The sequence below is a fragment of the Delphinus delphis genome, chromosome 11, assembly GCF_949987515.2.
Source record: "Delphinus delphis chromosome 11, mDelDel1.2, whole genome shotgun sequence".
In the NCBI taxonomy this organism is placed as follows: Eukaryota; Metazoa; Chordata; class Mammalia; order Artiodactyla; family Delphinidae; genus Delphinus; species Delphinus delphis.
In genome coordinates, this window is record NC_082693.1 from 34,641,729 (window position 1) to 34,662,539 (window position 20,811).

Sequence of the window (20,811 nt, forward strand, 5' to 3'; positions counted from 1 at the left end):
CCTTCACCAGCATCCATGGAATCAAACCCAAATGAGGTTCTGTCACCTTGGAGGCCAAAATCTTTGTATCCTCAGTGAATCTAGACACCCTCACCCTATTTAATCTTGCCTTAACAACTTCCCAGGAGTACATTAGTCTCTTCCCTGGAAGCACAAACACTTCTACTCCTTCTCCTCTGAGATTGTTTAGTTTATTTCTTTGTTCAAGGCCTCTTTGTGAAAATTATGCCTGAAGAAAAGGAACCCAGAACTTAGCATAAAAGTCTGGCTGTGAGGTACAAAGGAAATGTTCCTTTCTATTATTTTGCTGATGAGAACACAGCAGCAAAAAAGACAAGAAACCAAGTAGTCTCTCTGTAATTCTCTTACACTCATCTACCTCTGTCTTCCACAGTATATGTGAGCTCATCATATATTTTAAAATATGCTTTTAGGTCATTATCCTTGTTAGAAACTTATGACGTCTTAGTGGTTCTAAACCTACTGTATCTCCAGGAAAGATTCTGAGGTTCTAAGCTATTTCAGTTTACTTTAATCAACATTCGTAACAATTAATCCCTGTGCCCTCCAACCCTAACCTCCAACACAGATATAGGCTTGTGTACCACCTTGACGCTTCAGGTTGTTTTAAGATTTGTTTTCCAATTACCTTGACCATATCAAAGATTATAGTCCATACAGTGCAAGACAGATTTTATTAGTAACATAAACATACACTCAGATTTACAAATATATCTATGATTAAAATAAAAGTCGTTATCACCTTGTCAGAAATGTACCCCTCCTAGTGATGTCTTTTACCTCTGTTGACCTATGAAGACTGTTTTCACTCAGTTATCTCCTGAAACTCCTCTAAAGTGTTAAAAAAAACTCTGAATTCTGTGACCTATAGGAAAGGTGGCGTATAACTTATTGTCCAAACCAGTGCACTTCAGAAAGGAAGGGGGCGCTATTAATAATTATTCTAGGACAACAGTTATAAGCCACTGATGTCCCAGGGAAACCAAATATATGGTCACACTGCAGGGGAGGAGATAGTGCATTTTCATGTGACATCCTGGGGTAACTCTGAGGTTCCTAGTTTGATTAGATTGCATGGGGAGTCAGCTGATGGCCATCTGTGTATACAGCTTTCTATCATTAGGATGGACACTCAATGAGTTAAGTTGAAGTAGCTTATGGGAAAAATTTTTAATGTGATTTGACTCAACATTTAGGTCACACCAGTTCTGGCCTTAATATATTGCAGTACTTTTATTGTGTGTTTCAAGTGAATTGCAAGCCGTGTTAACCTGCCATTTTGTTCTAATGACTCTAATGACTGAAATTAGTGCCAGGCAATGAGTTTGGCAATGACAGCTTAAATGGTACTGTCACATTTCTCATTTTACTAACTCTGTATTATTTCAGCCATGTACAGTTAACCCACTGTATTTTATTTGCAAAGCACTCTTAACTCACCAGCATTATTATCTGACTTTTAAAGTACATCCATTAGTGAATTTTTTGACATATGCATACGTTAAGAAAGAAATTCGCATTTAAATTTTCCAAGAACTCTAATTGCTGGTCTTAGCAGTTCTTCAATATCAACTGCTGAATTAAATAAATAGGTCAAGGCTGAAGGACTTGCAGCAAAGGGAACATTGAGTCAAATCAGTCTAAAATAAGATCACATTTTCATTAAATATCCAAATGATGGTTGACTGTGAACACTTCCTACCCTGCTCACAGCTGTATCTCCAGCACCTAGAACCACAGCTGGCATGTAAGCACACATTTAATATTTGCTCAATAAGCACACATTAAATATTTGTTCAAAGAATAAATATTATTCTCTACAGCTTGCTTTAAGATATTCATGGCATGGGTTTTTTACTCTCAAGCATTCTGTGTTAAATATCTATTTATAATATTCCTGTCAATGTGTTGTGTGGAGACGTGCAAATCCCTGGCTTTCTATAATTATTGATTCAGTTAATCAACAAGTTCTGTAAGGCTGTAATTTGCAGCGTTAGTATCCTTTGCTTCAGTAGAACATTTTCCACATTCTTCTTTCAGTTATAATTCACATTCCCCCTGACTTTCAGATTTGTCCTTTGCTTCTCTTGTGCAGGCCAAGAAACCAGATAATGTAACCAAATCCGTTTTTGCTCCATTTAAAGTTCTAGCTAGGGTAGTGTTTCTGTGAGCCTGGTTTCCAAATGAAATCTGAAGTGCTATTTTAATGAAAGAAAGGGACAAGGGAAAATTAGTAGTTAAATCTTAAAAGATGATTTCTTCCTATGCTCAGTGGCCTACATGAGAGCTACTATCTGTCCCTAGAGAGAGACCATTTACAGATGGAAATATACATATTTTCCCCATACGTTTAACATATCATCAAAAAAAGGGAATATTTTCTCTAGTGAGAAATTTTGTTGTTAAGGTTTCAGGCCTACCCTATTTGAATTGTAGTTCCTATATGTGAATCATCTCCTTCATCATTATTTAGATAAACTTTCTCTTAGGAGAAGCCAGGGTGACCTATGTTTATTTTTTTCTTAATCCTGTTTTTTTTTTTTTTAAATCCTTCTCACCTTTCAGGATACTAGTGCTCTCAGTTCTCTTTATCATAAATCAAAATATTTATCTGGACTGATTATGATACTAGTAATTTTTACTTTAGTGTTCATCTTAATACATTTTCCTCTTTGAAGTATTTGCATTTTAACATTCTTTTTTTCTTTTTTTATTGAAGTATAGTTGATGTACAGTATTATATGTTACAATATTATACACTGTTTTACAATGTTTAAAGGTTATACTCCACTTATAGTTATTATAAAATATTGGCCCTATTCCCTGTGGTTTACAATATATCCTTGTAGCTTATTTTATACACAATAGTTTGTACCTCTTAATCCCATACCCCTGTATTTCCCCTCCTCTTTCCTTCTCCTCATTGGTAACCACTAGTTTGTTCTCTATATCTGAGTCTGCTTTTTTTTTTTTGGTTATATTCACTAGGTTGTTTTAGTTTTTAGATTCCACATATAAGTGACATCATACAGTATTTCTCTTTCTGTCTGACTTATTTCACTTAGTATAATACCCTCTGAGTCCATCCATGTTGTTGCAAATGGCAAAATTTCATTCTTTTTTGTGGCTGAGTAGTATTCCATTGTGTATATACACCACATCTTCTTTATCCATTCATCTGTTGATGGACACTTGCTTCAGTATCTTGGCAATTGTAAGTAATGCTGCTATGAATATTGGGGTGAATGTATCATTTTGAATGATACATTCAAATGTATCATTCAAATGTAAATGTGGGGTTTTTTTTTGATATATACCCAAGAGTGGAATTGCTGGGTCATGTGGTAGTTCTGTTTTTAGTTTTTTGAGGAACCTCCATACTATTTTCCACAGTGGCTGCACCAATTTACATTCCCACCAATAGTGTACAGGGGTTCCCTTTTCTCTGCATCCTCACCAACATTTGTTATTTGTGTTCTTTTTGATGATGGCCACTGTGACAAGTGTGAGATGATATCTCATTGTGGTTTTGATTTGCATTTCCCTTTTTTTGATGATTAGTGATGTTGAGCATCTTTTCATGTTCCTGTTGGCCATCTGCATGTCCTCTTTGGAAAAATGTTTATTCAGGCCTTCTGCCCACTTTTTAATCAGGTTGTTTGTGTTTTTTTGATGTTGAGTTGTATGAGCTGTTTATATATTTTGGGTGTTAATTCATTGTCCGTCATATCATTTGCAAATATTTTCTCCCATCCAGTAGGTTGTCTTTTCGTTTTGTTGATGGTTAACTTTGCTGTGCAAAAGCTTTTAAGCTTAATTAGATCCCATTTGTTTATTTTTGCTTTTATTTCCTTTGCTTTAGGGGACAGATCCAAAACAATATTGCTACAATTTTATGTCAAAGAGTATTCTGCCTGTGTTTTCCTCTATGAGTTTTAGGGTTTCCAGTCCTACATTTTGAACTTTAATCCATTTTGAGTTTATTTTTATATATGGTGTTAGAGACTGTTCTAGTTTCATTCTTTTACATGTAGCTGTCCAGTTTTCCTAAGCACCACTTATTGAAGAGACTGTCTTTTCTCCATTGTATATTCTTACCTCCTTTGTCATAGATTAATTGGCCATCCTTTCCAATTTTAGCCATTGTCTTTCTAAATGGAATTTTAGGTATCAGGTAGAAATTATGTTTTGCTAGGAGCCATACCAACTCCATAACACATGCACACGCCACCAGGCCCCACACACCCCACAGACTTGGGCACCAGCCTGCATGTGGTTATGATATTTTAGCTAAGAGTAATGCTAAGGCTTCTGTCTCTTACGACAGAAACTTTATTTTTACTGTCCATGTTTTCATGTACCTTTAACAACTGGATCTTCTTATAAGTGAAGTATGACTTGGTTTTATCATCTGGCCAGTACTGGGAATGGCTCTATGGAAGCAAAAGGGAATTATATGGAATTTATGCAACATCGTTACCATTTGCCTTACTTAAGTAGTTTCAGTAAATGAACCAAAAACATATTTGTGACATAAAAATAGCAGGTAATAGTGTTCTAATTAATTTGTTTTCATGCCAGCCTAGTGAATGATTTCTGTATACCAGATTCTCATACTAGTATTGTTTGCTCTAGGATGATGATATGGGAGTTGTCTTGGACTTCACTATTTATGTACAAAAGAGCAAAAAGGACATTAGATAGTGGTTTCACCCATAAGACAAGTGCTAGGGCAAAGGCTTCAGAGTATTTGTGAGATAATAGAGATTCACTAAAATAAAGCAAAGCTGTATGGATTTTGAGTTACAGTGTACACTGATTTCCAATAATATTTATATTGCAGGTCAGTTGCTTCGGTTAAAAATGTTTCGAGAGGATCATGGATCGTGGATGACAATGTTCTTCAGCACAATTCTCTTTCTCTTCATATTTTCTCACATATACAACACGATTCTTCTAATGGATGGGAACATGGGGTAGGTTGTCTTTCCCCTTTCTACTGTGGTGAGTGTTATATTTGAAACTTGTAAGAATTCAATAATTTTTTAGTTTGTAGTAACCTAAATCTTCGTTACAAATATTCTACCCTAATAGGGATAATCTGTGCATTTTTCTGAAGACATTTAGAGTCTCTTATCCAAGAAGCTTATCGCACTTTGCAATACTTATATAGTGTTCCTTATTCTTTAGGTCTTCTCTGTGGAGTAGTTTGAGAGCAGGTAGTAATTTCATTATAGTGACAGAGAGTATGAGAATCAGGAAATCTTCTTGACTTGTTTATAATCACACAATCAGTAGAACTGTCCTAAGATGTAGCTCTCCAGGTTTGCAATTACATTGCTTTACAATGCGTGGCTAAATAAAAGTGTTTGATACTGGTGGCATTTTTTTTTTTAAACTCTCTTGGCAATTCCAACAGAGAGAGCTTTGTTATAAATGGGCCTTTTTAAAAATGGGCCACCCTGTATTAAGTCCAAGGTTGTAATCTATACTTATCAAATCACTAATCAAATCACCATGGCATGAAGGTGTGCTAACAAGTAGATTGTAGATTTTTTTTTTAACTTTCTCCAGTTCTTGGTTTGCTCTTTACAAGTTTTAAGGGCAGAATGTAAGGAGAATATCTTAACTTACAGCTTTAAGAATTAGATTAGTGACAATAAGAAACCACTTTAGATACTTGTTGTACACTGAAGTAGTTCCTCTAGAAGGTTTTGATCTATCCTCTCCAATAGATTGGAAAGCTAGCTCGTATCCTTTTCTTCTAAATGTAGGCCAGGCAAGACTGCTGGCCAGTTCCACAGTGCAATTATTTTGCTGTTATGTATAGATTTTGTCCACCACTGTTCAGTGCTGAGAGGGATAACTCAATTAAAATTTTATTGTTTTCTTCCCACCATTAAAGAGATGAATAGTAAAAGAAAAGCAGGTACTTCACAAGGTTTATACTTTAGTCCATACTAACAAGTGGTAAATTCAAGAATGTGATTGCAGATCAAATATTCAGGCTTTAGGAAGTTACTAAAATGCTTTGTCTGTAATTATTTCTTGGGCTTCAAATGACGCCATTCCTACTGGGTCTATTTTTCAATGATGGAGTTACAGATTCTAACCCATGGCCAGTCAGAATAAGCCTCAGCCTTGGAACAGTGCCTGTATAATGGAACCAGGTAATGGTGTTCTTGGATTTATCTAACACAATCAAAAGTCTCTCTGAGAGGAACTGTGCATTCTCAGCCCTGGGACCAGAAGAGGAAGTGATCCATGTAAAACTTACTCTTTTTAAGCTGTTGCTGGAAATAAAATGTTAAATAGTATATGTACATAAAATATATCCTTTGCTCTGAAGTTGACTTTTCATCTAATTCTACTTTTTTTTTAACATGGAGCTAATGAGGTCTGTGCTAACCAGAAGTGCTTACTCTCAGGAAAGAAGCAGAATTAAAAATAATAAATTAAATGCAATAATAGATATTCCATGGCACATTGTAAAACAATCAACAGCTAATAACAAAGCTAACCTTAGTGAGAGCTAACAGTTATGGACCACTCAGTAAGAGACACAAATTGTTTCAAACCTCACAATGACCCTCTGCAATAGGTATTTTTATTATCTCCATTTTACAGATCAAGAAACTGAGGACCAGAGAGGTTTTGTCACTTGCCCAAAGTTACATGATAATTAAATCTCTATTTTAAGCAGTAATAGAGCAGGGGTTGAGCTATTAAGTAGTGAATTCTAGTAATACCGCCTGCTCTTAAGCTAGCACACATTTGATGATGGTTGACCCTGTTGCTCAATCACCATATGCCTATTAGCCTTTCTTTGTATTTTTATCATTCAAGCTGAATTTGAAAATTGAAAGAAGTAGGAGATATGTGCAGGAAATAAGAGAAGAGTTAGTCTAGAATTTATGTGTATCTGTCGTAAGTAAAATTGAAGGTGATTGTCTTTTATTCTCAGACTACATAAATTCCATAGTCTTATGTAACTCGAACTCTTCACCAATATGCCTCATCTTTGTTGAAAAGGATTTTTGCTTGAGAGGACATCTTTGATGGTGCTATACTTTTTAAAGAAAAATCCAAAGCAAGGGGAAAATGGTTTATTTCTACACATTTAAAAATTAAATCTCCATTTATAAAAGATGTATTATCAACAGTTACAACACATGCCATTTGACCTAGTGAGCGCTTTAATGTAGAAATGCAAACCTGGAGGAAAATCAGTTCTTAGAGCAGGTGGATACCACTGTGCCTTTGGGGTAGAAGCACCGTGTTACCTGAGGCATTGGCCTATCCTGATCAGGACAGGGAATGATGGAGCCAGAGGGTACAGAAAGGACAACAGGCTGGTTTTATATCAGAGGATTGCTGGTGGTAGAGAGGAATTCTGGCTTCTTTACACCGAATCTGATTTGCATTGGGGATTTCAACCTGTGCTGGTCTGTGGATCTTTCTAGGAATATCGGTCTAGAACCATTTTGAAAAGGATTTCAAGGATTTTCTATGATGGCTAGACTTGTGTTTATGTATTTTAGAACTCCTTTCCAAAACAGAAGCCGTGAGGCCTACAGAGAGTGGATTTAGGATTTAAGAAAGGAAAAAAAGAAGTTTCCCTAGAATGATTTGCTTTTTTCCCTCCCTTTTCCCCCCCAATTTTAGAATTGTTTGTAAATTTAGTCTCAACCAGAGTCCCTTGATCCCTTGTTACCGAGAACAAAGTCCCTGGGTTTATCTGATCAGAACTGATAGTTTTAGCCAGAGCTCGCTTGATAAGAGTCAAGTTGAGTGCTCCTGGAGCTCTCATTACAGTGAGTGCCCTGAAGTGTACACTCACTCATGGCTTCAGCCATCTGTGGGAAGCCAGGCTGAGAGGCAGTGAGATGGAGAGGGAAAGAGAGGAGTTAGAGATGTGCTGAAGGGACCAAGACAATCCCTATTTCCTACACTCGGGAAAGTCTCCTCTCACCTTTGATTCTCCCTCCACACCTCCTGCCACCAAAGTGCTGCTTTATTCTTTAAGTCACCAAGATGAACTCAATTCATCTTCCATAGATGTGTGAGGTCGTAGGTGAGGGTTCTGCTGCAGAGAAGGCTCTCATCCTGGGCAGAGTTTTACATCTAGACATTTTATGAACAACTTCCTTTTTACAAGGTGGCAGACTAGCTAACCTGAAGCCTCTCCTCCCACAAAACCTTCAGGAATGCTGAAAAATACAATGCAGACTTAGACTTCTTTTCCCTCTTCATTTAATATTGCTTATTTTTATTTTTTAGATGCGATTAACATTGATTGATTGATTGAAATATAGTTGATTGACAATATTATGTCAGTTTCAGGTGTACTGTATAGGGATTTGACATTTGCACACATTATGAAATATCACTATGATAAGTTTAGTAACCATCTGACCCCATACAAAGTTATTACAATATTATTGACCATATTCCTTATGTTTAATATTACATACCTGTGGCTTATTTATTTTATAACTGGAAGTTTATACCTCTTAATCTCCTTCACCTATTTCGCCCCCATCACTTCCCTCCCCTCTGGCAACAACCTGTTTGTTCTCTGTATCTATAACTCTTTTCATTTTGTTTTGTTTGTGTCTTTGTTTTGTTTTTTAGATTGCACATAAAAGTGAGATCATATGGTGTTTGTCTTTCTCTGTCTGACTTATTTCACTTTGTGTAATACCCTCTAGATCCATCCATGTTGTTGCAATAGCAACGTTTCATTTCTTTTTTTTTAATGACTAATTATATATGTAATGCCACATCTTCTTTATCCATGCGTATATGGATGGACATTTAGGTTATTTCCATATATTAGCTATTGTAAATAATGCTGCAGTGAACATAGGGATGCATATATCTTTTCAGATTAGTGTTTTTATTTTGGGGGGGTAAATACCCAGAAGTAAAATTGCTAGATCATATGGTAGTTCTATTTTTCTTTTTTTTTTTTTTTTTGCGGTACGCGGGCCTCTCACCGTTGTGGCCTCTCCCGTTGCGGAGCACAGGCTCCGGACGCGCAGGCTCAGCGGCCATGGCTCACGGGCCCAGCAGCTCCGTGGCATGTGGGATCTTCGCGGACCGGGGCATGAACCCGTGTCCCCTGCATTGGCAGGCGGACTCTCAACCACTGCGCCACCAGGGAAGCCCCTATTTTTCTTTTCTTGAGGAGCCTCCATACTGTTTTCTATAGTGGCACCATTTTACATTCCCAGCAACAGTGCACGAGGGCTCCCTTTTCTCCACATCCTCCCAATGCTTGTTATTTGTGTTCTTTTTGATGACAGCCATTCTGACAGGTGTGAGGTGACATCTAATTGTGATTTTTTTTTTTTTAAGTTTTTTTTTCTTTTTTTTTTCTTTTTTTTTGCGGTATGCGGGCCTCTCACTGTTGCGGCCTCTCCCGCTGCGGAGCACAGGCTCCGGACGCGCAGGCCCAGCGGCCATGGCCCACGGGCCCAGCCGCTCCGCGGCATGTGGAATCCTCCCGGACCAGGGCACGAACCCGCGTCCCCTGCATTAGCAGGCAGACTCCCAACCACTGCGCCACCAGGGAAGCCCCTAATTGTGATTTTGATTTGCATTTCCCTGATGATTAGTGATGTTGAGCATCTTTTCATGTGCCTGTTAGTCATCTGTATGTCTGGAGAAATGTGTATTCAGGTCCTCTGCCCTCTTTTAAATCTGATTGTTCTTTTGATGATGAGCTGTATGAGTTCTTTGTATATTTTGAATATTGACCCCTTATCCAATATATTGTTTGCAAATATCTTCTATTTAGTAGATGGTCTTTTCATTTTGTTGATAGTTTCCTTCGGCTGTGCAAAAGCTTTTTAGTTTGATTTAGTCCCATTTGTTTATTTTCACTTTCGTTTCCCTTGCCTGAGGAGACAGATCCAAAAAAATATTGCTAAGACTTATGGAAAAGAGCATACTGCCTATGTTTTCTCCTGGGAGTTTTATGGTCTCAGGTCTTACACTTAAGTCTTTAATCCATTTTGAGTTTAGTTTTCTATGTGGTGTGAGAAAGTAGTCCAGTTTGATTTTTTTGCTTGTAGCTGTCCAGTTTTCCCCAAACCCTGATGGACTTTTTATAAATGCATAGCTGAGCTTACCCAAAGATAAGGAAAAACCCTGAGGCCAAAAATGAAGAAGGATCTGAACACCAAGGCAGTGAGCCTGTGAAGTGACACTCAGGCAGTGACTCAGGAACTTGAGTTTTAACTTTCACATTTGCATCAGAAACAAGGATCTGGGCTTGTATAAGTGAGAAATTGAAACAGAAGCCTCCACATTAGATGGTCCTGCAAACTGCTACTGAGAAAGGATGGAATGGAAAACATCACTAGCACAGGGAACATCAAGAAGCTTGTCTGACTTAGATTGGGCTTTGGGTAGAACACAAAAATCTTCCAAGAACTCGTAGCCACAGGTGTGGTTTTTATGGTTTTCATGTACATTTTCCTTTGGACTTTAGAACCCTCCACCCCCTGCCCAAGTCTCCCTGGCTGTTCTCTTCTCCCAGTTTCAAGTTTCTCCTTCTCTCTGGAGTACCTCCCCACCCTCAAATAACTTCCAGAATTCCTCTGTTTCCTTATACAGAGCAATTTAGTTCCCTCCAACTTTTGTCCACTTTGATTTATCTGGGGCTTTTCCTTTCATGACCAAAATCATATTAATCCATGTTCCAATCAAAAGGGCCAATACTCTGAGATGAATGCTGTTGACGTCTCAGAATATGAAGGGGCTGCTGCCGTGGCATTTTGCATATTTTAAAAATAGCAATTGTCCTTTCTCTTTTCATTCAGCTGTGTATTTAATTAACTGTCTCTTGGGAGAGAAAAATGAAGATTCTCAAAGAAAAGGGGGCAAAGCAAGCAACCAAGTTAAAATTAGTGTTATGTAGTAATCACGGTTCAACAATACGGTGCCTTGTTTACATACAGGACTGAAGCTTCAAGGCAGCGAGACATAAATAGGAAAGAAACACGAAACCATTTTCCCCTACAGTTACAGGACTTGATTAAAATTGATTCTAAATGAATCTCTCTCCAATTTAAAAAATTTCCTCTGTGTTCACTAGGTGCCTTATAGCCAATCTATTAGAAGTTCTTTATGGATAGAAATGGAGAGCTCTGCTCCCAAGTCCAGATTGAGGACTTTACTGACAGAAACTGAGTGAGGCACATAGGGCTGGGAAGGGTTTTCAGTGTTTAGACACTTCAAACCCCTTTTGATGTTGTCTTTCTGAAGAACTTCTTAGTCATGGAACATTTTAGCATCCATAGTATTACGCCCTAATTTAGGAAACGCTTGCTTGGTCTTTTCAAATATACCAGTCCCCCAAAGGATAACATGTGTGTAATGTGTGAGAAATGAAACGGTGGGAAAGAAAAGCATTTGCACCGTGGTTGAGGCTTATAAAAAGATTCTGAAAGCAGCCACTTGATGGCAGCAAAGGGCATGTTTTCATCACTGTTTCATTGTTAGCACCGGCAGGTTTTCTCTCCTTTGAAAAGAAGACTCTTCCTCCTTCTGAATTTCTGCAACTTGGTGTTGAAATATTTGCTCTCTTAGTGTTTAATGGCAATTTTTAAGAAATCCACATAGTGAGCTCTCTAATAAGCACCTCTTTCGTGATGTGCTTGGCCCCCTTTTATGTTCTAAAACAGGTTTAAATAATAGCATATATAAACATCTGTTTGCACACATACACATCTATATGTTTATAGACTTATTCCAGTGTTACAAGGATAAATATCGTGTTTCTCACTGAGGAAATTAGACACGACTCACTGATAAAAATTCTTCTATGAACTAGAATAAGTGTCCAAAGAGTGCATACTCTTTAGAGTAGGATATGAAGAAGCTGATGTTTTCTAGTGTCAATCACAAAGAAAAGTTTTATTTTTTCCAGATACAAAGCCTTTTCCAGAGGAGTTTTACAAATATTAATTAATATATCAATATGTGTTAAGTATTGCAGGGACAGAATTTGAGAAATTAAGACAAAGTGATTCAGGCAATTTCAAAAATAAATATTAGTATTCATATTCAGGACCTGAAAAAAATGGAGGTAAGAATTAAGTGATGAGTGTAATGAAAATGGAGTAAATTCTATCTCTTCTGTTTTCTTTCTGATAAGTTTTAGTAAGAACTTGTACGGAGCACTCACTGAATGAGCGCCGTGAGCACAGTGAGTGGGATGTGATAAGGGTGCTCGGTTGAGGAGAGGAGACAGGAGGGAATATTTGCAATGGACACTCTCTTAACATCTAAAATGCATGGCTTTTAAGTACAGAGGTGGCAGCAAAAGCAAGCAAGGAAAAATAAGAAAAACAAGTGAGAGACTGGCCTAGACTACTTGTCTATAGGTTGCATGGAATTGTTCAAGATCTAATAATGCTTTGTAAAGTCCATGTGTACAGCTCACCTAGGCCTTAGCCTGTCGCTCTTTTATCCTCGTTTTTTTTTTTTTTTGAAAGAATGACCATACTCTGGTCCAACAATGTGTCCATACATTGTATCAGAAAAGACTCTGATTTATAGCTTCAGTTTCTCTTGTCAGGGATGTATGTTTCAGCAGGTTATTTTGCCCAAAGCTGAATTATTCTTTAATGGAAAAAAATCAGGTGAAATTTTACTCCAGGCCATACTTTTTTCTTTACTAAATTCACTACTTTTAAAACCTTCACTAATGCTTTCAGATTCCTTAATCAAACTTTTCCTCTTTCTAGTCACCACTGGTCTAGAAATAGGAGCCCTGGTACATGTTTTTATTGTTAAGAACTGTGATTTTCATTTGCTTTTGCTCTTCAGTACAAAGTTGGTTGACCTGCTACCACTGTTTATACTGGTAGCTTCATCCTAAGGAAGGAATGTTTGTGAATTTGTTTTGAAAGATGCTATATTTATTTTGTGAAATGACAAGAAAAAATTTAAATTGTCTTTAATAATGTTAAACTATACAGTTTGTGTATGACCTAAACTGACAAAATAACTGAAGTACAAATGTATCCATTTAAATTGTAGTAAATGAAAAAAGGGATCGGATGTTACTTTCAGTGGTATGTAATAAAACACCAAATTTAGGGATGGGTAAAGGATGGACGCCTGGGGCAGGGTTCAGGAGCTGGGGTGGGGAGAAAGCCTAGCTGTAAGTGTTAGTGAAGCCTGGAAGTACTTGAGTCAATGGCTGAAAAGCTTGATTGGCTGCTAATACAAGGCTGAATGCAAATTTTGCTAGAGTGGTGCTTTAAATAATTTGTTGGCTTCACTCTTAATTAGGCTAAACATTGACTTGCTTGTACGTTTAATTCACAATAATAGCACAATTAATTACTAAGGCTGGGAGGAAGGGGCAGAGCTGGTTGCCCAGAATGGGCTCATGAGAAGAAAAGCTGGAAGTGAATGGCTGAGTCTGGTCAAGACGGCTGACCCAGTGGGGTACTGGGGAGAGGACGGGAAGGAGGGAGGCTGGTGAGAAAGAAAGGAAGGGAGAAAGGAAGGTGGGGAGAGAGAGAGAGACAGACAGACAAACTTATTTAGCCAAAGGCAGTATAGCACCAGGGCTCCGGTGGCTACTTTTAATACCATTGGTTGCACGTTACTTGGTTTTGATAGTACAAGGGTAAAATAGCGCAGTGTGCCCAAATTGTCACAGGTTTACTGTTAGTGTTGTCTGCATTGATGAAATTTTAAAACATTAATGAAAAACACAACCAATGTTGCATCCTTATTACTCTATGGCATACATTATCATCTGTCCAGAATCGACATTGATTTGACACACTTAGGAGGTATTCTGTGATCATTGTTCATAGTTGCTTATTTCAGCTCTCTTATTAAATAGTTTATCAGCTTGTTACTGGGGAAGAATTCTGATCCAGGAATGAGATACCTGGGTTGGAGCCCCATCTTAGCTACTTACTGGCAAAAATAACTCAGAAAAGTTAAACAGTTTCCTTTTTTTTTTTTTTTTTAGAAACTGGTCGTTGTGATAGGGTTCTTATTAGTATTAGTGTTATCAGCATCATCATTATTATTATTAATCTGGGGGAAATGCGTGCTTCTAAAGTGGAGAAACAAACTAAATTAAAGATTGCTAAAAATCTTGGTTGCCTTTAGTTTTGCTTGGTATGGAAGGCAATGTGGTGTAGTAGAAACAGCATGGACTTTTGTCCTGACACCCTGTATCTGTGTGACTCTAGGGAAACTACTTCCTGAGCCTGAGTTCCTCCAGCATACAATGGGGATATTGGTACCTACCTTCTTGTTGTTGTGACAATCAGAGATAACAATGTATGCAAAGCAGTTGATGTGGTTCCTGCCATGCCACGAGCTCCTGATAAATGCTAGTTGCTGTTATAATAAGAGAACATTTTAGCTTCTCAAATCTTTAGCTCTCATTAAATATCAGTTGTTATAGTAACAAGTACTTTGGTTAATGTAATGAAATGACATAATTTATGGCAATGATCTTACTACATTATAATCAATTATAATAATTACTATCAATTTCATAAAAAATGCCCAAATCAATGCCTGGCACCAGTAGGTCTTCAATAAGTATTAATTTCCTATGCCATAAAACATCATACATCATCTTAAATTTACTTGATTTAGGAGTGAAATTAGTACATGGAATACGTAGCACCTGGCTCAAATGCTATTGGAACACATCTTTATGAGTGCACATGAGCTATTCTTTCATTTTTCATCAGTGAAAAGTAAATACAGAAAACAAATATTTCATTAGGATTCAGAAAAGCAAATCAAACACATATTAAGTTACTCAATGATTATCTGCTAATTTTGACCTTTTTGAAAGGAGAGGGAAAATTTGGTGGAATTATGGCTGACATCATGTAAATTAATGACATAGTGGTCTCTCTGTGTGTGCGTGTGTGTTGTGTGTGTATCCATCATCTAGAGACTATATAATAATAAACATCTTTAGGTTCCTTCTCAATTCCTTTTCCTCAGTGGTGAACATGCAGGAAATAAATACTTTCCAGACATGAAAAACTGATGTATATGATAACCCAAGGTTCAAGGTTTACCAAAAGTTGTATAGTTAAATAAATTAATAAGAGATGACTCAGCACTAGCTTAGAAGTGACATTTCTGTGACAAGTTATCCCATTTGTAATCTATTAACCCCGTAGTTATTCTTGAGGGATTGATGAAAAGCAGTAAACAGAGTTCTATTGATAAAATATTTCATCATTCAAAAAGTTCCCTGTTCTAGTAATGTCAATGGCAGAATAATTATATACACTGCTCTGGTAGCTTGGTTCAGAATGTCTACAACCTCTTTTGCACCAGAGCAAGAGGATAATGACCTTTTCATGGTGGAGAAGAGCAAGCCTGCCTGAGCTCTTCTCAAGGGGAGAATCACATTGAAATCTCTCTGTTTCAGGCTATCATGAGGGTACCCTGACACTCTACTTTTTTTTTTTTCTAGAGAAGCAAATGTGCATAATACACTGGATTAAGTTACTGTCAAAAGACACAGAAAAGCATAATAATAATTGCAATATTGAAATTCCTTAGAAATGGGATGCCCAAAGACAGATCCTGATTAAAGCAACATTAAATGAATATTCTTACCTAATTAAAAAAAAACTATATTACATCCTTTATAATAAAAGATCAATAATATAAAAAAATTTGAAGTAAAGGGGTATTAGATTTTGACTTATATTTTGTAGCCTACATATTTTAATTCTCTCTCCTTAAAATATGTATTTTAAAAGATTAGGAGGACGGTTCTCAGGTATGTTGAAAAGTGTAAAATATTCAACATCATGTGCAGTTAACAGGAAAAAATATATATCACATATAAAATGATTATATTCTTTTAGCAAAAAAATTAATGGATTTGTTTGCTTCAAGACTGTCCATATACTATATTTAATATATATTCTGTTTTTTTGATATATTATAAAATATACATTATATATAATAGTATATATTATTCAGTATACTATTATACACATATATGTATATATGTATAAAATGTTAATTATTAGGTAATCAAATCTATTTATTAATTAAGTCATTTACTTTTATTAGAGAGTTTGATGTGTAAACTTAAAGCTAAGCACCCAAAATAATTCACTGATGATAAAGTTATGAGTAACTACCTAGGGAGAAGTATGTATGTATGTAGTATGCATACATACATATGTATGTATGCAGCAGTATGTATGTACTGAACCTTATAAAGTCATCGTAATTGAATATGTGGATATTCATAAAACTGAGAAATAAGTAAGATTTTGTAGGTGTTAAATGAGGAACAGATGTGATATTTATGTTGGGATTATATCAAATTAACACATACATAGGGTTCAGAAAAAGGAGAAAGCTAAGTCAACTTCTTAAACAATTTAAGTGTCTGGAGAAGAGATGGTGTTAATCATCATTTCACTACACCATCTACAGTGGAGCCAGTTTAGGGTAAGTTTATGAAAATCGACCTAAACTAGTGAAAAAGCTAGATTTGTGCACCCATTTGGTGAATTGCTTCCGGGGAATTTACCTATTACTTAGACCCTCAGGCTATGGGACAGTTCTTAATTGAAATTCACAATAGAGGGACTTCCTGATGGTCCAGTGGTTAAGACTCCATGCTTCCATTGCAGGGGGCATGGGTTCAATCCCTACTCAGGGAAATAAGATCCCGCATGACGCATGGCACGGCCGAAAACTAAGTAAATAAAATAAAATAAAATTCACAATAGCCATTTCTCCTTGTTTCTTAGGAACACGGTCTCAGACAAAGTCAGGCTATTGACACTGTTAATTTCTCTGAGCTTGGCCTCATTGATTAAAAAATACACTTTTTGAGTACTTCCTTTGGGTACCAATCACCAGTTATAGTTTAAAGACTCATCTCCCTGAGATCAAAGAAGTATCCAGAGCTGGTTCAGGAAGCAGGTTACGGACACATTTAATCATAGCCAGACAATGAGTGATGATGGATTACAAAGATAAGGTAAGAATGTAGGAGTAGGAGATCCAAGTCAAGGTTGGCAACAAGAGATTATCTGTCATGGTTATAGACTAAATGTATAGATTACTTAAGAGTCAACCACAGTTAAAAAAAAAGAAGAATCAGCAGCAAAGTAGAGATAACATCAAGAGTTTTGGAGTGTCTAATGATCACTGTGTACCCTCTTCCCCAGCCTCCCAATTTTTGTGTACAATATGAGGATGTTTATAGACTTCATGTTGAGAGCCACAGAAGTAGGTATCTCAGAATTAGGACACTAAATAGGAGGCTCCAATGAAAAGATCTTAAAACTAAGATATATCAGTCAGGAGAGGTTAGTGTCTGTCTCTACTTCTACTTCTCAGTAACAAATATATTGTACTTCTCCTTCCTATGTACATTAACTTTAATAGCCTTCTCTACCTTCTAACACACAGTGTCTTTCTTCCTATGAAGGGAATAGATATATAAAACTATTTTTTTAAAAAAAACATCATCCTGTGATTTGACATAACAGGCAAAGATGAATTTTTCATCAAAATCTAATACTTATTCAATTGTATATGGTGATAATATTAGATGGCCGATCAGGACGTTAAGTGTGCCATGATTGATCAGAGGAGAAATCTGTTTGATAGCAGGAAGGAAAGATATCAAAGTTAGTTAGATTGGTGATTAGTATGCCCTTGGTTTGGTTCTTATCTATAGCTAGTATACATTCTGATTTAGTGAATGCATCCATTCTGATAGGTACTTCTCATGCCAAGTCTGTTCTAAACACTTTCAATAGCATCCCTGGTTAATAGAAATAAATGAGTTAATGTAGTGAATTCGGGAGAAAAGACACAGGTCAGTGAGATCTTAGGAAGATATGGATAAAATGTATAATAAGTCAGAGGAATTATGAAGTGTCTTACCTTATTATGACTACAAAAATGAGATGAGTCAAGAACACAGAATTTGATCAATTAGAATAAAGGAGCCAACTGAGGCTGAACTTATGCAGCCCTTCTGGTTTCCCTGGCAACAGGACCCCCTTCCCAAGCAAGTAATGTTATAGTATGGGTGAAGTAATAACTGGAGGTAGAAGAATATGTGTTCAAGTCAACTCCTACTTCTGGGAAAGGGAGGAGTTTGCTAAAGGCAAAGGATGAGGTCATGAGAAGGGAAGAATTTAAATTAAAAAAGAAAAATAAAAGAATTAAATTAAGTCTGAGCTTGAAAGCTTCTGGGCATAGCACTGCACATAGCAACGTTTCTTCCCTGATTTTGGTTGAAACCAGGGTAGATAGTAAATCGCATGGCTGAATAGCTACATTATCTTTTCCATCATAGCCCAGAAATGGCACTGAGAAATGGTGATCTGTGTAAATTGGCTTGGAGTGAAGCCCTATGCTGTGTGGATAACTGCCTGTTTTTACAGTTACCAAGGAAGTTCTCATTTGCCCAGAAGGATCAAGAGGCAGTCAAAACAGGCTTGCCCATATATTTCTGTGAATTTAGTTTACTTTGTTTTCTGTAGGTTTTATTTTTCCTTGCTAAATACATCTTTTCAAAATCTGCCCAATGGTCTGAGCCTTTTCTACTTTTATTAAATGTATGTCATATGTGCACCACTGCTTGGAGAACCAAGAGGCTGGGAAGAGTCCACAATGGGACAATGAGAACCTCACTCTTTCAATTCTATTTTTCCTTCTCTGAACCTTTTTCACTAGAAAAAGAAGAGGAAAAGGGGTGTACCCTCCATTCCACTCTCTATAGCTCCCTAAACAAATCCCTATAAAAAACAGAATAGAAATAAGGAAAAAAAAACCCACACAGTATTACCTAAAAATAGGATGATTTTATAATTTATTATCCAAACCAGGACACTATTGGAAATGAAGGGGAGGGCTATTAATAGTAACATGAGAGAAAAGGCATAAACTGTCATGTTCAAGGCTAATTGAAATGTATGGTTACCCTACCTAAAATCAGTAGGTGATAACAGAGAGATCAGGAGGGAAAGAAGATCATTCGGGGATGTTCTAGAAGAAAATCTTGGCTTTGATGCACACTGAGTATTTGAGTTTCTGGACAGTTGTAACTAATTTGCAGTCAAGTTCTATTCTAATAAGGACCATGAAATTCTTCTTTTTAGCTACATTGTGTTTTATTGTTTTGGATTGGTGCCCACTTTTCATTGTTTTATCTTTTCAGTATTTTCCAGAATAGCTTGAGGTATAAAAATTACATACAATAAATTGCACATACTTAAAGCCTTCGATTTGATACCACCCTCCTGCCTTTCCCCACCCTGACCTTCATCCCCGGGCACCACTCGTCTTTCTATCATTATAGTTTAGCTTTCTTTTACTAGAATTTTATAACTTGAATCATACAATATGTGCTTTTTTTGGGTCAGGATTCTTTCACTCAGTAAGATTGAGATTCATCCATGCTGTTGCATGCACTGACGGATCTTTCCTTTGAATTTCTGTGTAGTATTTCTTTGTATGAGTATACCACAATGTGTTTATCCATTTGCTTGTTGATGGCTATGTGGGCTGTTCAAAATGTTGGGCTATTTGAGCTTATTTTAAGATTAAAGATCTCTTGGACCTTTTCCAGAAATAACCTGTATCAGGTTAAAATGTACGAAGAATGAGTTATTAGGCAAAAAATGAAGTGATAGGGATCCACATTCATAGTGAAGCCTCAGAAAGGGCCTTAGTGATTGACCAAAGAATGGCCAAGGTTAAGGGCTGATGTCTGCACCCATGGCTATAGCTTAGGAAAATTAAAATCAGTTCCCTTTTGCTTAGGGCAAAGCAATGAAGCACCATTTTCTCATCTTAGATCCCAATAAGAGTGAAGAAGAGTCCCTGTAATGTGAGAAAATGACTGTAACCGTGGGCAGTGTCTGAGATGGTCCCAATGATCCCCACTCCTGGTGTTCAAGCCCTTGTGCTCCCCTCCCCTTGAGTGTAGGTTGAACATAGTGACTCACTTCTAATGAATTGAATATGGTAAAAGTGATGGGATGTTCATTCCAAGATTAGACTGCTGTCTTGCTTTCCCTTCTGTTCCCTTCCCTTCCCTCCCATCCCCTTACCCGACCCCTGCCACCCTTACTCTGGGGAGCACACTGCCCCACTGGGAGTTGTCTTATGGAGAGGCCCTCTTGGCAAAGAACTGTCTGCCAACAACAGCCAGCAAGGACCTGAGGCCTGCCAATAGCCAATAGCAAGCCAAGTGAACTTGCGACCAGATCCTCCCCAAATCAAGCCTGGAGAAGACTATAGCCTCAGCGTACATGGTGATTATAGCCTGTAAGAGGCCATCAGCCAGAGGACCCAGTTAAACTGTGTTCATATTCCTGATCCACAGAAACTATGAGATAATAATTGTTTACTATTTTAAATTACTTCAGTTTGGGATAATTTGTTTTCCAGCAGCAGATACACTGTGCTTAAAATAGTGAGTTAGTTCTATGTGATGAAAATGTTCAGAAAGCAGAGCAATATATATAAATATTTAGACACGCACACATCCAGAATGGCCACAAAATCCCTGTGTATGCTGGATGGGAGTTTTTCCTATGTTTTCCTCCACTCTGTGCACTAATTTTTATTTTCAGCTCTGTTTTTCTGGCTGTCTTCTTTCATGTTGATGGTGGAGAGACTTTAGAGCAGTCCTATAGAATATTAACAAATAATCAACAGGTAATATCAGGCACAGAGACCATATGTTGTATCATACGGTGGATACTTAGGGGAAGCACTATTGAT

General features: G+C 37.1%; 1 protein-coding gene across 4 annotated transcripts in view; it reads left to right on the plus strand.

Annotated features, from left to right (window-relative positions):
- The window catches only part of TMEM117 (transmembrane protein 117), a 534,943-nt gene that overhangs the window by 88,489 nt on the left and 425,643 nt on the right, over nucleotides 1–20,811 (plus strand). For 3 of the 4 annotated variants that reach the window (XM_060026169.1, XM_060026170.1, XM_060026174.1), the window contains exon 3: nucleotides 4,865–4,997. In XM_060026169.1, the coding sequence (XP_059882152.1) occupies nucleotides 4,865–4,997 (133 nt within the window). Of the gene's footprint in view, nucleotides 1–4,864; nucleotides 5,026–20,811 lie in introns of those variants that run through there. The other variant, XM_060026173.1, reaches the window with a different exon arrangement.